Below are 18,388 nucleotides of genomic sequence, written 5' to 3'. Positions count from 1 at the left end.
AGGGGACAGAGTAAAAGTATCTATAAACAAATGAACTGGAAATATTTTATTTTATTTATTTATTTTTTTTTTTTAAAAGATTTTATTTATTTATTTGACAGAGATAGAGACAGCCAGCGAGAGAGAACACAAGCAGGGGGAGTGGGAGAGGAAGAATCAGGCTCACAGCGGAAGAGCCTGATGTGGGGCTCGATCCCATAACGCCGGGATCACGCCCTGAGCCAAAGGCAGACGCTTAACCACTGTGCCACCCAGGCGCCCCTGGAAATATTTTAAAAACCAGCAGAACAAGTCAGTACTTGGAAAAGGTCCCACAGTTCATAAATGTTGAAATAAGAAAATATAAGCTGTCTTCCGGCATCTAATCCAATATCCATTTCATTAGCTCTCAGGAGTTTAACCCTATAAACTGCATCAAAGGCAGTGATTCCCAAACAACCAAATAGCTTATTAGAAATATAGGTTCCCAGGTTCCATCCCAATGTACTGAGTCAGAATCTCCAGGATAGAGGAAAACATACATACATAAAGCTCCTCTGATAATTCAGATGTGCAGACAAATTTGGGAACTACTACTATGAGGCAGGGGCCAGTAAACTTCTTCTGTAAAGGGTCAGACAGTAAACACTTTAGGCTATATAGGCCAAGAGGCAAAATTGAGTATATTACATAGCCATTGACATGACAAACTTGTTTTCCAACATATTTCTATACATTTTTAACGGACAAAATTCAAAATATAAAGCTGAATACAACTTTTTTGCAATATAGGTCTACTAATGAGAAGAATGGAATTCTTTCTTGGGAGGGGTAACATTTCACTTAACTGGGGTTCAAAGTGTTTCCTATCATCAGATTAATTCAAATGGTCATCTGTAAAAACTAGGAGCTGGAGATTTACCAAAAAACAAAAAACAGAAACAAAAAAAACAGGCAATGGGCTGGACTTGGCCCTGGGGCCTGTGGCTTGACTAACCGTTACAGAAAGGAAAAAGGAAGATCTGTAACCTCTGCCCTTAAGCAATTGACAAATTAAAGAGACAAGAAGAGCAAAAGGACAGCAATAGTGAAAAATGTGAAGTGGAATTCTGAACGCTTATGTTGTGGGGCAGTATGTCCTAACTGTTTCAAGCATGGGCAGTCTCTTTTAATGTCAAAAACTATGGCAGGTATCTATACAGTTCTTTTATCACTGAGTGAAAATATCCATCACAAAAAGCAAGAACAAAACATCTATAATGCTTTTAAGGGATTTATTAATTAAAACAGCCACTACGTATATTTGAAAACTATTGACACATATTTACAAGACATATTATTTATTTATCCACAGATGGCACTTAATACGTGCACAGATTCTCATCCGGAGAGAACTCTGGAGCGCGGCAGCCCAAAGGTTAGGAACCACAATTACAGAGCAGAGGCCAAAGAGGCTCAGAAAGGGACAGTGGAAACTAGAGCAGTGGGTGGAGTAGTGGGGCTGTAGCGGCGTGTAGGGGTCCAAGCGGAGCAAAGGCACCTGGCTCCGGGGGTCCCAAACAGACCAGGTTTGGCCACTCGCCACTGACAAAACACAAGGGCAGAGAAATGAGTGGTGGTGAAACAAGAAAGAAATGTTTTCCAGGGAGCCCAACACTGAGAAGACAGCGGACTCGTGTCTCGAACACTGTCTCCAAAATGCTGAAAATATTGCCAGGTTTCTACAAGGAAACTATGGGGCAAAGGTGGGTGGGTAATGTGCAGGTAGGCAGCCAAGGTTAAACTGATCATCCTCTTGGGGTCAATCACGGATGGGGTCTTGCTGGCTCAAGGCTGTCCGTGTTGCTTGAGGGGCTGGTTCTAGTCCCCATCAGGGGATGTTTTGCCCTCAGGATCTTTCACCTGAGCCAAGAGACAAGCTGGAAAGAAGAACCCAAATAAAAAGTTTGAGGTCAAAATGGAGGCAGCCCAAGTCCTCTCTCAGAATATCATGGGTTTAGATTGAGTAAGTAGAAATTTTCAAGGAAACTGAAGAACAGATTTGAGGGTGTTAAAAAACAAACAAACGTACACACACAAAACCACAGGCCCAAAATGGTTGTCACTTAGACCGAGTTCCCAAACTGGTACTTAATACATAATCTAACTGTAGTTCCAACCTCCCCCAAAAATGTAGTCTTAACCTGGTCAGCCAGGAATTTTTCAATCCACACCAATGAGTCTGCCACTTGGGCCGTCTCCATCTCCCAAAGAAAGAGGAGGTAATCTGCATTAAGACACCTTGCCTTAAAAAAAAAAGACACCTTGCCTTTCCTCCAGAAAGTGGCTTTGCCTGGAACAATCCTTCTCTTTTGCTAATAGCTTTCTTGCCCCCCACTTCTATGAAATCCTTCAATTTTTGTACAAATCCTGGGAGCACCTCTCTACTTGCTAGATGGTGTGCTGCCCGATTCACGAATTGTTTAATAAGGCCAATTAGATCTTCAAATTTACTGGAATTTTGTGTTATAATGGGGGACAGGAAGAGTATCAACGAGAGAATGCAGAGGGCTGAGGGACTGCAGCCTTAGTAAGTAGGAGTTCAGACCAGGATTGCACTATAGAGACGCCACATCGCCGCCTGCCTCTGCCCCACAGCCAACATTTAAGTGTTTTCCACGAAATGTATCGAACCCTGGTAAGTGTTGCCTCATTCAATCTCCTCTAAGAATAGTTTCCTAAATATTTGAGTTGTGTAAGTAAATGACCAGGGTTTCATCATGTACTTACTACTCTAAGTGGTTCAAAATCTAGACTTTTCCATCTCAAAAATTCNAAAAAATAAAAAAAAAAAAAAAAAAAAAAAGAAAAGCTTTCTCTTGACCCAATTTCTCTCTTGCAACTATCACCCTCTATCCTTTCAGAGCCAAACTTCCGGGAAGTCACACGTTCGTATTTCCATCTGACCTCCTCTCATTCATCATTCACCTCCAATGACTCCAATCCAGTTTCCGCTTCTACCACCTCGAAGAAGCTGCTCTTGCCAAGTGCAGTAAAAGAATAATAAATCAGCTCTCATCTTACAAAACATAAACTGTCCGCAGCAATCCGCCAGCCCCTCCCTTGAAACACTGTTGACGTCTGCCACCACACTCCTAGGGCAGGCATTCCTTCCACTCCTCTGGCTGTTCTCAGAAGCTCCACCATCCCACTCTCCCCCACCTCAAATGTCCACATTTCCTCAGTCTGATCCCGGGCCTGTGCTCCTTCGGTACTTACAGGCACTTACAGTCTCCTGGGTGATCTCCTCCAGCCCCTGGCTTTAAATACTGACCGTGGGTAATTTCCCAATTTATCTTCCTAGCTCAGGTTTCTCCTCTGAGTTCCGGACGGCGTATCCATGTTTATTGCCAAGCTCCACTTAGATGCTTCTCATCTACCCTGTGCTAAAGTTTTCTCTTTCCTCTTGTTGTTGTCTCTTCTCTGAGCTTCTCTATCTACCCGGCAGCTCACACCAGCAGCTTCATGGTCGTCCCTGTCACCTGCCCTTCAACTCCATCCTCTGTGCGCTATGACTCAGAAAGTCCCAACCGCCTTCCTCCTATAAAACTCTCCAATTAGTTCACTTCTTTCCACCTCTACTGCCATCACTGTCACCTCACCTGGTAAAGTAAGACTCTTCCCAAGGGCACCCCGGCACACCCTCACTTTCCTCTAATCCATTTCCACAAAACAGGCAGAGCGTAGAATTACAGAGATGAAACTGATTCCATCATTCCCTGACTTAAAATCCTTCAATAGTTTCCTCTAAGGATAAATTTCAAAATCCTTAACAGGCACTACAAGACTTCGATGGATTTGGCCTCCTCAGCTCCCCTCCACCCCCCACCCCTGCTCCTCTCCTCCTCATTCACTCCCTGCTGCAGCCAACCTGGCCGTCCCTTTGTTCCTCAAACAAGACTAACCCTTTTCATCCCCTGAACATGCCGCCCCTCCACCACATCACCTGGCCAGCTCCCACCTACTTCTCAGCTCTCAGTCCCAGTCTCAGTCTTTCTTAAGGAAGCCATTCCTCCCTGAAACCACTTGTCCCCAGATTCAGCCCTTTGTTACTTATTCTCATAGCCCCTACACTAGTTCTTTGCAGTGCTTTTCCCAGTTGTGATCACATGGTTGTCATGTGACTCCTGTCCTCTCCTACATGAAATGTCAACTGCAGAAGAAAAGGAGCTGTGCTGTTTTATTTGCCACTGTTCCCCCACCACCAGCACAGTGCCTGGCAGGGCCGGCACTCAAATATTTGGTATCAGAATAGGTGGCTGAATTAATCAGAAGACAGTTACACGTAAATTGCTCTGAAGATTTCAAAATTCATAAACATAAATGTTAATTAATAATTTAGTTGTACTATGGCTTAAATTACTAATGATAAATTATTTTTATTTATTGATTAAAGCAGAACTGTACTGAGCTATATACTATTAGCTAAGCTTGAGTATCCTCAAATGTATTTCTCAGACTATAAAAGTTAATCATGTTAGCTTTTATTCATTTAGACATACGTCTCCCCAGAGGTTAACATAGTTCTTTTCCTAGGCATTACTATAATCATAATCAACATAATGATGATACTATTAAGTTCTTTATAGAATACAAAACACCACGCTACTCATTTTACATTTAGGCTTCACAAGAGATAAATATAACCTCCATTTTTACCATTGATGAAATGGAGCCTCCGATAGGTAACTAGCTTAAAGTTACACAGTTAGCAAGTGGTAGTGGCAGGAACCAAACTCATACTACTCAAAAGTCAATGCTTTTTTCCTAATGTATCATGCTATCTCTAACATCATACTTACTTAGCAACATCTATTACTTGTTAAAAATACATCTGTATATAAGTATCTGAGGTTTAAAATGGCTTTAAATGATTATTTCAGTTTTGAAATGATTGCTGGTGGGGGGAATGAGTAAAACAGGTGAAGGAGATTAAAGTATACTTATCATGATAGCCACTGAGTAATGTACTGAATTTGTTGAACCATTATATTATACACCTGTAATACTTCATGTTAATTATACTTCAATAAAAATTAAAATAAAAATTAAACGACTGCCCACTCAGTCTCTTACATACAAAAAGCAATTTTATTCTCCCCATAAAAAACAGCCCACAATTCTTATTCAAAGGATACCCTTGTTCTTTATGTAATCTACACTTTATTCTACAAAATAAGTTCGGCTTCCAGTTAATTTTCTTCTCTGCAAAGAACTCGATGAACTTTAAAAAATGGAACCATCACATTAAGGGAAAATGTGCACACTGATCTCTGTTTTCCAGAAAACTTTTCACATGTGCACTTTGGACACATAGTTGATAGCAAACTCAACTATTCCCAAAAGCATCTATCAAAAATAAAAACTATGCCAAAAATCCTTTTGGTTGGAATTAATCTAGATCACACTCTTTGGCATAGTATCTTACAAATTAGTAATTTTGCTAACTGGCAGTAGTCAGTCAACAAATTTGATCTATCACACAAGAGATTTCTACAACTAATGTCCTGTTTTCTTGAGACAGCAAACTGGAAATAGTTATTCCTTATAACCATATTTCTAAGACAATTACTAGCGAAACACATAACTATGAAGCATCTCCTCAGTAAAGAGGTAAGAACGGTTCACTTAACCCAAAAACGAATATTAATTCATACTGATTCCAATTAACCCCAGCTGATTTTCAACAAGGGTGCCCAAGCCATTCAATGTGAAAGAATGGTCTTTTCAACAAACAACTCTAGGACAACTGGATGTCCACATGTAAAAGAATGAAGTTTGGACCCTTTATCTTACACCTTCTAGAAAAATTAACTCAAAATATATCAAATGCCTAAATATAAAAGCTAAACTCCAAAGAAAACATAGGTGACAATCTTCATGATATTGAATTGGGCAATAGTTCCTTAGATCTCACACCAAAAGTGTCATCCAATGAAATCACCCAATGAAAAAACAGATAGGTGTAGTATACAGAATATAGAAAGAAACTTACAACTCAACAAGAAGACAAATAACCTGATTTTAAAAATGGACAAAGGATTCGAATAGATTTCTCCAAAGATATATAAATGGCTAATGAACAAATAAAAAGATGCTCAACATCATTAGTCATTAGAGAAATGCAAATCTAAACTGTAATGAGCTACCACTCCACATCCACTAGGATGGCCAAATTAAAAGAACAACAAAAGGCTAGAAAATAATAAGTCTTAGTGAGCATGCAAAGATACTGGAACTCTTCTATGTTGCAGGTGGTAATGTACAATAGGACAGCTGCTACGGAAAACAATTTGGCAGTTCCTCAAAAACTTAACACAGAATTATCATATGACCCAGCAATTTGACTCTTAGGTCCTAGAGAACTGAAAACATATGTTCACACAAAAAGTTGCACATGAATGTTCACAGCATTATTCACAATAGCTAAAATGTGGAAACAACCCAAATGTTCATCAACTGATGAATGTATAAACAAAATGTGGTCTATCCATACAAAGGAGTATTATTCAGCCAGACACAGGAATGAAGTACTGACACCTGTTACAACATGGATGAACCTTGCAAACAAGCTAAGTGAAAGATGCCAGACACAAAGACCACATATTATACAATTCCATTTATATGAGATGTCCAGAATAGGCAAATCCAGAGAGATAGAACACAGATTCACGGTTGCCAGGGGTTGAAGGGAGGAGGAAATGGGGAGTGACTTCTAATGGGCTTGGGTTTCTCTTGAGGGTGATGAAAGATTCAGGAATTAGTGGTGATGGTTGTACAATCTAAAAACCACTGAATTGTACATTTTAATACAGTGAATTTTATGGCATGTGAATTATACTTCAATTTAAATATATATTATATATTCTTAACACTAAATCTATACTGATGATAGTTTAGTCTTCTGATAATTCAGAAACATCTTGATGTGTTTAAATTTACAGATGTTTTTTCCCTTAAGGTGCCAAATAATGAAAGCTTCAAATTAATAGCATATACAAAATATATCTAATGTACATGATTCATAATGTTTCTTAAAGTTTAATGGGTAGAAAAAAAGTCTGGGAAAGGTGTTATGCGAGCAAACTTCATCAGATCTATTAAACCATAAGAAAAAGTATAACTTCACAACTAAAATTTATGCATGCTTTTTACAATACCAGTTCTGGACTATAATTTAATGATACAGAAATCAACTGGGCTTGCTTTGTTTTTTTGTATTTCAAAACATGAAAAGCAAAGAGAAGTAAGTAATTTTAATAATGTAGACTTTATGGGGCACTTGGGTGGCTTTGTTGATTTGAGCGGCCGACTCCTGGTTTCGGCTCAGGTCATGATCTCATGGGTGGTGAGATCCCACCACCACCCATGTCAGTGGGTGTCCTCCATGCTCAGTGGGGAGTCTGCCTGGACTCTGCCCCTCCCCCCATGTGTTCTCTCTAGAATAAATAAATAAATTTTTTAAAAAATAATCTAGATTTTACATGATTATATTCAAAAGAAATGAAGATTCTACTAATTAAGGAGTGTAAAACAGTAGGACATTTCACCAGGTTAGTAATATAGTTTGTAAAATTTGAAAAACCTTGTGTGACCACGTTCTTACTAAGGGCACTTCATTTCTCAGTTCCCATCACAGGCCTTTGCTACATGAAATCCACAGCTGAGGTCTCTAACAAACTTTCAGTTTTTAATGGTAGAACTCATGAGCTTATAGGCACTGGTAAGGCATATAGATGCAAAACTATCATATGCCTAACAGAAACAGACTAGTAATTGCTATTTGAGTTTTTTCAAATGAACATCACCTATGCCTCTGGGGTCTAGGCAAGTAATGTAAATGAGCAAACCAGGTCCAGAGTAAGACAAGGAAGCAGTGGGATATCTCCGGTGAACTAGAGATCACAGGCTCCATCTGAAGGAGGTGGCCACCACTTAGCTCTGGCAAACTTCTGCCAGACGGGAAGGAGAGCCCAGCACAGAATTCTAATTCCTCAAGGAAGTTTTGGTTTTATTTTTTATGTTCTGTGAAATCTCCCTAATTTTGAAATGTTGGCAACTAATCAAAAAAAAGCTGAAAGAGTGCAAAGGCCAAATCATGCACATCAACTGCTGAACATGGCCACTAGTTTGCAAACTCTGAAAAGAAACTTATGAAACTAGTTTATAACAAATAAACTATAAATATAACATATTTAATATATAATATACTTCATATATAACTAATATATATTATACATATGCTGAGCATATTTAATATATCTAATATACTATAAATATATTTATCAAAGTTTGGGAGGCATTGGTCATCCTTAAAGTTTTCAAGGTGATCCACAGACCAGATTCTAGAGACTAGTATTAAGAGTACATTTCATTTGTGTTCCTTACTGAAGTACCAAAGGTCACTCACTTCTTCCATTTATTTTCGTGACACTTTTTTACTGTAGCCAAGTGGAAATAGAGTAGATGTCTTAACTATACCCTACTGACAAGTAGTCAAAGAATCAAAACAGTTTGGGAACCACTATGAGAAAAAAAAAAAAATTGGGGAAGCTATTTCTTGCTTTTGGACAGATCTTAAAGAAAATTAATTAGGGGAGTGCCTGGCTGGCTCAGTCAGAGGGGCACGGGACTCTTGATCTCAGGGTTGTGAGTTTGAGCCCCACACTGGGTGTAGAGATTACTAAAAAAATAAAAGAAAAAGAAAAAAGGAAATGAATTAGGTGGTAAAATTGGTCTCCAATTTCTAATAATCAACTAGTAGTACCACAGAATGGTGACAGAGCTATCTGAATTATAAATACATAGTTGAATAAAAATCTTGTGTTGTACTTTCTGATATGAATGTGGTAGAGTTATAGACATGAATCTTCCCAAAAAATACACATAGCAACAAGGAGAAAGAGAAAAAAAAACTTCACAAAACTCCTTTTTTTTTTTCCTAGCAAATCTGGAAGAAAAACAAAAATATAAAAATTTCAAAATACATGAAATTAGAGCTAAGATCAAAATAAGGCTGATATCAGAAAGAATCTATGATGGGAGCGGAGAGCAGAGACAGAATGTGGCACGTGATGAGGATTGCCCAGTAGTGGCAGATCTCCAAAAATAACAGTAATAGTGCACTTCTTTAAGGAGAGGAGTTTACACTGGCATGGGTCCCTCCAGTTACAGCTGCAAAGGAAGGAGTGGGAAGTCCAGAAGTGGTAGCAAAAAGCCACCTAGGCTCAGTCTGCTTTGGAGAAGGAGAGGACCTGTGGCAACATAAAGAAGCACACCCAGTTGCCATACGTAAAAAAGATTTTCTCTGAGGCAGAAACCCGGAATCTACCCTGGCCCTCCTACCCATACTTCCTACAAATAGCTGACTGAGAAAAATCCAATTCATTAAAGTACAAGGAATAAAAAGGTAACTGGCACAGCATTCACTTAGAGATACCATAAGAAAAATGGCAGAAATGAGCAGCATAATGTACCAACTACAGAAGAATGCTTACTAGAAAAACATTACAACAGATACAAATTATAACTAAACACTCTTGCATGGATGTAAGAAAATCAGGAGAGTTACTACTACTATGAAGACAACCACAGAGCATAAATATAAGAACTCAAGGAAGAAATGACAAGAGGAACAGTGAAAGCATGAACTGGTAGAACTCAAGAAAGAAACAGAAAAATACACAAAACCATCACAGAAATGAAGAAGAAACTGAAATGAGAACAAGGAGTGCAGAAGACACGTAAGAGATATTAAAGACAAACACACACAACATGAACAAGTATTTAAAATGATTAAAGAGAAAATGACAGATGAAAGAAAGATACACAAAGGGAGAACCAACAAAAATAAAATTAGGGTCGCCAAAAGAGAAAACCAAAACAAGCAAATGAAATAAATATTAAAAGATATAATTAAGGAAAACATCCCTGAAATGAAAACAGATTTAAAGCTATATAATAAAAGGGCACACACGTGCCAGCTTATCCTATACCAGCATATCCTTAGTAAAATTACTAAATATTAGAGAGGAAGAATCCTTTGGGCAGATAGGCAAAAAAGATCAAACCATTAACATGGGAAAAAAATCCAAGCTGGCTTCACACATCTTCGCAGCAACATTTAATGTCAGAAGACATTTGTATACACCTATATTACTCAAGGAAAAGGTGAGCCAAGGATTTTGTTACCTGCTAAGCTGTCCTTCAAATGTAAGGCAACAAAGAAAGGAAGTTCTAAACATGTTTGTAAGAATAATATTCCCATATCATTCCCATGATTCTTTATGGAGAAATTATTAGAGAATGAACTTCAGCCAACCAAAGAATGACTGGGAAAAACTGCAAAAGTGCTTGGGTAAGCATTATACATATATTTAACTGATGAATTAGGACTAAAACAGAAGGAGATAAGGGTGATAAATAGAACATAAATATTATAGGCCTTGACAGTGTATAAATGCAAATAACAAAAAATCGGGAGAAAGCGAGCAGGAAGTGTAATAAGCTCACTGATTACCCTGACATAATAGCTGGGAGTCAATGGATAGTCTTAAAGCTCACAAATCAAGTACTAGAAGTACAAGCATACATAATATTACAAATGCAAATACTATTGTGAATAAGTACTATTGATATTGACTAAGATTGGGTGATGGAGAAAGAAAAGGGGAAGAGAAGAGAAGATTTAAACAGAATTTTACCTTTGCTCCTTGAAAAGAATCAAGAGTTAGTACCGACAGAGAACTAAGAACACCATATAAAGCAACAAGACTAAAATACAAACCTACCTAAATATCACAACAACGAAAAAGCAAAGAAAATCAGACTACACAGTGAAAGACAGACCTAAAATGTAATGTACACATTTAAAAACAGAAAACAAAATAAAATGCCAGAGCCCAAATAAAGTATATCCAACATAAGAATAAATGTAAATGGGTTCAACTCAAATGAAAAACAGAGATATACAAATTAACTCGTAAAGCGCCTGGGTGGCTCAGTTGGTTAAGCATCTGCCTTCGGCTTGGGTCATGATCCCAGAGTCCTGGGATTGAGTCCCACATTAAGCTCCCTGCTCAGCGGGGAGTCTGCTTCTCCCTCTCCCTCTGCCCCTCCTCTCCACTCCTGCTCTCTTTCTCTCTCTTAAATAAATAATAAAAATTAAAATTAAATAGATGTTCTAAAAAAACCCAAATTTACTCCTAAAGCAAAACCTAACTCCATGTCAATTACTAGACATACATCTAAATCAAAGTAGTTTTAAAAGTTTGAAAACAGGGGCGCCTGGGTGGCACAGCGGTTAAGCGTCTGCCTTCAGCTCAGGGCGTGATCCCGGCGTTATGGGATCGAGCCCCACATCAGGCTCCTCCGCTGTGAGCCTGCTTCTTCCTCTCCCACTCCCCCTGCTTGTGTTCCCTCTCTCTCTGGCTGTCTCTATCTCTGTCAAATAAATAAATAACATCTTTTTAAAAAAAAAAGTTTGAAAACAAAAGGATGGGCAAAGAAATATCAGGCAAACATAAACAAAAAGAAAGTAGGAATTGTTTTGCCCAGCTCTTTCTCACTCCAGAATCTGTGGTCATAACCAGTTTAAACAGTGCAAATACTGCTTCATGTGTTTCTGTAATAGTGCATACGGGTATGTGTGCATGAATGAGCATACTTTGTATACTAAAAAAAAAAAAACTATCTAATAGAACTACTCAATTATATATGATCTTTGAAATAGGACCAGATTATCAAATTTATTAAACTCACACTGCTGAGTTTAAAGCATTTAATAATATTTACATTTAATGGTATTTTTCCGTATAAAAATCAAAATGCTATACTGAAAACTCCTTGCCTGGATTCATGTCCATGACGTTGTGGACCTAACATCATGCAATAACGCCTCACTCTGTGGCAATCTTTAGTGAAGCACTCCAGAACTAAGATTCCAGTTGAACTGTTGTTCTCTGTAAGGGTAGAGATTCAAGGAAGTGATATTTGGTCAAATTTACAGTATACTACAAATACTTCCCTTGAAGCAACCATTTTTCTTAACCTCCTGCAGAAACCCCTAGCTATGACATCGTTTTCAGGGGTTATAGTTTTGGAAAGAGATTTCATGTCCCAAACAAAAGAGCATATGAGTGGGGAAGACTAAGCGGCTCAAGAAATACTATATAAAGGTCAATAATGACTCTACTGGTGGCAACATAAATTCAGTGCTTAAGGAGAAGCAACTGTGACCCTCAGTGATTGAATTTCAACACCAATAACAAAAGGAAGTATTATTATTACACCAACCTGGTAAGACTGTTGTGAGCATTTAGTGCCTGAAATACTCAGGACCCTGCCTGGCTTATACTTAGCTAATATTACCATCATAAAGATACAGATTTTAAACTGACACATTATGCAAATCTTTTAAATCTATTGTAATTACTGATTATCCAGTTATTCCCACAGAGAAATATCTCCCTAGTGGAAAAAAAAAAAAAGGCATTTAAAGCCTCTCAGTCCCTAAATTCCCTATTCCCTCTCTGCTACCACCTCCCACCAATGCGAGATCAGGAGCCCTTCCTCTTAACCCCACAGGACATCTCCATGAGAGCATTATACCAGGATGTTTTCGTTGTTGGTGCACTGTCTTCCCCACCAAGGCTTCTGCGAACTCCTTAAACTCAGCCACTATGTCTTGTGCACCTCAGCACCTCCAGGACACCTGTTCCCACACATAATAGAAGCTCAAGAAAGGTGTGTTAAGGGGCGCCTGGGTGGCTCAGTTGTTGGGCGCGTCTGCCTTTGGCTCAGGGTGTGATCCCGGTGTTCCGGGATCGAGCCCCACATCGGGATCCTCCGCTGGGAGCCTGCTTCTTCCTCTCCCACTCCCCCTGCTTGTGTTCCCTCTCTCGCTGGCTGTCTCTCTCTCTGTCAAATAAATAAAATCTTTAAAAAAAAAAAAAAGAAAGGTGTGTTACATTAACAAATGTGATATTGTAGGAAATGGATATATATGCTTATATTTATGTGTGTGAAAAACATGATCCAGTTCCGGGTTTGTATTCTGTGGACTGCAATGCCCTTGCCATCTGATGTTTCAAGAAGGTAGGCAGCCAAGGCACCTCAGCTGGGACCAAGAAAGAAAAAAGGAATCATTCAAGAAATACTTAAGGGGCATTCTGTGAGCCTCAGGCAACAAACTAGGCTCTGGGGTTATAAAGACCACATCTCTGTCTGTAAAGAGCTCATAGCCCCATGGGCACCTAGGAGATAAGGATCTCACCCCCACCAGGGAGCAGAGATGTTTAAGTTAAAGCCCCATTAAGCCGTGCAACTCCCAGTTCTACACTGCAGTGCTCTTTCCACTAGAACATTGCCTTTCAGATGCTGAGAGGGCTCAGAGCAAAAAACACATTCTGTAGCACTCCCCAGTACAGAAACACACATTTCTGATCTTTTCATCTTCACTCTATTCTATTTCACTTTTTTTTAAAAATGTTCAGACTGACACACTAAATTGGCTTATGACTCAAAGGTGGAAAAATACTGCTCTAGGAGATATATTTTTAAAACTTTCTCTAGAATTTCAACACCAGATATAATTCCTCATAGTTTTTCTCACACAATGAATGTGTACCCCAGCAAAAAAAGTAAAACACTATCAGATAATCAAACAAGCGACAAAGACTAACAGAGTCATGACAGCTGCCACTCGGGGGAATGGGAGGAAGCTAAACCTATCTCCGTCAGCTTTCCCTAAAGCCACCAATCTAAGGGAGAGAGAATTTGCTAGGCAAAAAACAACCCGGTGGCAAGCCTCCCGACACCCCAGCTCCCTCTCAGCCAGACTACGGCCCAAAAGACTCTTATCCTATACAGAAATTCTGGAGCTTCCATTTACAATGAATTTTTTTTTAATGATTTTGTGTAAGACTTTAATTAAATGTGTTTGGATGGGGAACAATGATTTATTAAGATAAGTGAACGAAAATCAAAATAAGCTATTTTAAACACATTTTATTAAAAAAAAAATGCTCTCTGAAATTTGCCAGTCTTCACGTCAATTGAGGGGAGAGTAGTGTAATGATTTATCCCAGATCAGAATAAAACATACAGAAATGGATCATTAGCTAAGTTAGTACCTCTTTTGGTTTGCTCCTGAAATACTAGGGCAGAGACAGTACACGAATTTTCCTCAACATGAGATGTTTGTGCAGCACTTTACATGAAAGGAAATGTGGTAGCAGCAATCATTACTACCTAGTAGCAAGCTAGGGATGAAAATCCCAATGTCCCTAGAGTTCTTCCAAGAAATGTGGTTCCCCTGGAAAGTCACGGACAGGCAGAAAGACCAGAAAAGCCCTTTCTCCATGTTCTGTGTCCACAGGCAGTACTCCAGCTCTGATAACACAAACTAAGTACAAGAATGTTCACTCAAGTTCTTGGGCTGACCAGCCTCACCACTCGCCATCCAAGAAGCAAGTCTGAGTGTAAAGGACTCATTTTTGTGACATTTGCCTCAAATTAAAAGACAATTTTATAAAACTTTAATAAATCTTCCTGTCTTCCCAAAAGAAACGTGTCTAGAACTGTGTTTAGAAAAATATCCTTTTTATAAAGATAATATGTATTTTCCTAAGGAAAAGGAGAAAGGCATACTATTTATCGGATCTGCCCAACAGAACGTTCTGTGGTGATGCAAGTGTTCTGTGTCTGTGCTCTCTGGTACAAGAGCCACCCTGTACCGAGCACTTGAAAGGTGGCTGGTGTGACCGAGAAAGTGTATTTTAAATTTTATTTCATTTTTATTAATTTAAATTTCAATAGCCGCATTGGGCTTCGTACCTACCACATGGGGAAGCGTAGGTTAGATAATCAATGTAAGCAGCATAGCTGGCTAACTGGCTTGTCTTAGACTAAGTATCACAATTTGAAAAAATGATATTCAATACCAATATTCAGTTTTCAGCTTCCCAATTAACATTTAATTAATTAATATTCAAGTTTTCCTCAGAAGTGGTTTTTTAACAGTTTGGCAATTTTTATTCCAAACATGAACATCCCAGATCTAGTGAGCAGAATTCCCCTGGCAGTGTTCAATTTTCCATCTGTGAAATTTAAGCACAGGGGAAGAAAAAACTGAAACCCACCTTCCTCTTGATACACAGGGAAGAAATGGAACACATAATCCAGACCAAAGGCTAATATAACCTCCTAGAATCTCTCATGGGTACATCTGCTCACTAGCCCTTGCTTGTGTTGCTTCTTTAACCCAGCTGTGGCTTTCCACAAAAGTCATTTCTACATTTGTTTGACCTCTTGATTGTGTTCCCTTATGATCAGACCATGACCAGACCCTCTCAAAGTATTCCACCTATAGAAAAACCATTTAAAACATAAACACTAAAATATTCTCTATTTAAATGGCCAGAATGCAGTAGCCTGAAGAGAACAGAAGCTTCAGAAAGACTAAAATATGCAGATCACACCAAGACCACTTTCTAAGCAGGTGGCAAGAGAAACCGCGCAGTTCCGTAGTCAGCAAGGGAAAGACAACGCAAGAAAATATGCTCAGAAATGCACTGCGGCCATGCTGCGGCCAAAGGATAAGTAACTTTGACTTCAAGCAGCACCACTGCACTCCACGTAATCTCAAGGTCAATGCCGAATGTTGCTCAGCTTCTCATCATGCTAATGCCTGTACGCAAATAAACCACACACACAAGCACAAACGTTTCACTAATTTCATTGTGTTTACGTAGAATGAACTTCTAGAACTTTATCTAAAAATACTATGAGTTGATTTAAAACCAGCAAAGGAGTGTATTACATGCAGAGCAAAGTCACTAGAACCATACATACCATATTTGGTGATGCTTAAACTATAGAGCAAAGCAATTCTAAGACAGCACTGGAACTCAGGTAAGAAGTCAGTATCATAGCTGAGAACTTCATTTTTTTCCTCTACCACTACTACTACCACCACAAGGTCCTAAGAAAGGACCAGAAGCTCACCAGCTGTGTCCAAAGAGCATTAGGATCTCAATGAGACCCAGACAGGGAAGCAATGCATACACTATCCCGGGAACTTTGGGTCTTGCAGAAAAATAAATAGCTTTGCCAGAAGGAAAAAATGCTTCATCTGGGGCAACTGAGAGCACTCTGACCTAGCAAGAGTCTGTAAGACTCCATAAAAGCTATGTATTGTCAGTCCTTTTCTCGTGTGTATGGATAAAACCAGCAGATGCAGCCTGGGCAGGAAAGAAAGGGACGGAGAATTTTAAATGGGGAACTGCCATGCTATTTGACCCTGAGAGTACCCTCGTGCCCTCCTCACTCTGCCAAGCTATGAACTAGACTCCACTGACCGCAGCATCTGCGGCATGATCTCTAAGGAAGCTATCAATTATAAAATTCTATGATAAAAGCCTCAATGCCTAAGACAAGTGCTAGAAACCTCAATGCTTTTTTTTCATCTTCTGAATTCTTAGGGGAAAAAAGTCAAATAAATGTAATAAACAGCACAGAATTTTCACAGCAGAGGCCCAAGTTCTCAAAGCACAGAAGGCTTATGAACAGAAAATAAAAATAAACACTACTTCTCATTTAGTTCTTTAAAAGTCCGCTTCAGAATAGCATTACTCCTGCTCCCCAAAAAGCAATTTAAAGGCAGAAATATAAATCTACTTAAAGACGCGCAGAATATAAATTAACATAGGTAAAACTTAATTCTTATATTTAATAGTCTAATACAGATTTATGAGATTAAAATACAGATTCTAGTAAACAAAAGAAACATACGTACAGAAAAGAAAGCCATGTTTTGCTTGGCTCAAAGTGTTAACATGGTACAATACTACATTAAATGAAAAAACTTATTAAACTATCTTAGCACAAATATGGCTCAGTCCTTCTTCCAAATCCCTAATGTATTTATGGGCTAAATATGTTATTTCATTTTATAAGCCCTTAGGTCCTATATAACCCACTCCTATTCTTCCAGGTGAGTTTTGCCAGATGGGTTTTGATAAATGTCAAGAACATTAAAAACATACTATTTAAGAAATTTTTTCAGTATACAACTATAAAATTATACATCTGAAAATACCATCCATCCTAAATTGGGATTCTGAAAAAAACTCAATAAAATTGTTTTCTATTTTTTTAAGAGCCAAAGCAGCAAAGCATCTTCAACCCAATGTGTAATATGTATTTAATCATGGCTCCTGACTTAAGCATAACATTACAAATTGTTTCACACACGTTAAATAGAAGTGCACACATTCTTACCTGTATATCCAGCATACCATCCCCAAGAAGCCACCATTCCTAAAAGCCATTTATACATGATTCCTTCAATATACCAGAACCGCTTACTGTCCAGTAGTCGAAGGGGCTGAAGTATAATTACATAGCAGATGTAGGACGAAATAGCAACCAGGTTGTTGGCGACCATGAAGGCAAACCTCATCAGGGCTTTCACCAGGATCCAACCCAGCCACGGAGCTTCTTCCAAAGTCACAGCCATGCTCACATTGGCGTCCGTCTTGTCTTTCTGAGATGAAAGAAAAATTCATTTAAAAAGGAAAATGGATTTCACATATCCAGATAGTCACCAACAGAGAAATCGCCTCCAGCACAAAAACACCAGAAAAACCGAGGATCTAAGCTTTCCCGGTGTAGTACCTCGCTGATCTCTCCGGGAAATTCCAGAGGGGGACAGAGAGCGAGGGAGGAGGAGCCGCACAAGGTCAAGGGAGCTGTTCACAGAGGCACGGGGTATGTCATAATATATTTAGCAAATGATAATACTATTCCCACTAACTAATCAGCGGCTGTCCCCGCACCGTGCCTCACTGCAGTCTGCTGTGTGGACTTTCAGGAAGAAAAACAGACCCACTTGCTTCAGACACCCTCAGTCTCTCCAAACTGACGACACGAGTGAAAGAAGGCTGTTGCAGGGACCCGATCCCATTTCCCAGCTATGAGAATCTGGGTACCCGCGCCACCACCATTCCTGCACATCGATCGTGCCTTAGAAAGATCTCTCGCACGAGCAAAAAGAGTTACGCTAACAGTGTTCGTTTGCGGCAAAGGGGTTTTCGCCCCCCCCCAACCTTTTTTTAGGGGAAAAATGAGAGGGGCCTAGAAAAGAGGGCAGAAAGGTGAGAGGAAGAAAGTGGGGACTAACACAGCGAAAGGAGGAAGGACGGGAGTAGGGGGAGGGGAGCAAAAGCCAGAAGGAGGTGAAGGCACCGGGGCCACGGATGAGAATGAAGCCCCCGAGCAGAGGGCAGGAGAGCGAGGGGTGATGGAAGACGCGCGGAGGAAGAGGCGACCGTAGCGCTCCGGGGGGAGGGAGGGCCGGGGGCGCCCGCAG

General features: G+C 39.4%; 1 protein-coding gene across 1 annotated transcript in view; it reads right to left on the bottom strand.

Moving 5' to 3' along the window:
* The window catches only part of LPGAT1 (lysophosphatidylglycerol acyltransferase 1), an 81,646-nt gene extending 64,083 nt beyond the window's left edge, over positions 1-17,563 (bottom strand). Inside the window, exon 1 of the mRNA XM_034666895.1 lies at positions 17,299-17,563. Within this exon, the coding sequence (XP_034522786.1) occupies positions 17,299-17,536 (238 nt within the window). The 5' untranslated portion in view covers positions 17,537-17,563. The remainder of the gene's footprint in view (positions 1-17,298) is intronic.
* Between the last annotated feature and the right edge of the window lie 825 nt (positions 17,564-18,388).

Source organism: Ailuropoda melanoleuca, chromosome 8 (assembly GCF_002007445.2).
Source record: "Ailuropoda melanoleuca isolate Jingjing chromosome 8, ASM200744v2, whole genome shotgun sequence".
NCBI classification, from domain to species: domain Eukaryota; kingdom Metazoa; phylum Chordata; class Mammalia; order Carnivora; family Ursidae; genus Ailuropoda; species Ailuropoda melanoleuca.
The sequence above is the reverse complement of the archived record's forward strand: the minus strand, read 5'-3'. Positions and strand labels throughout refer to the sequence as shown.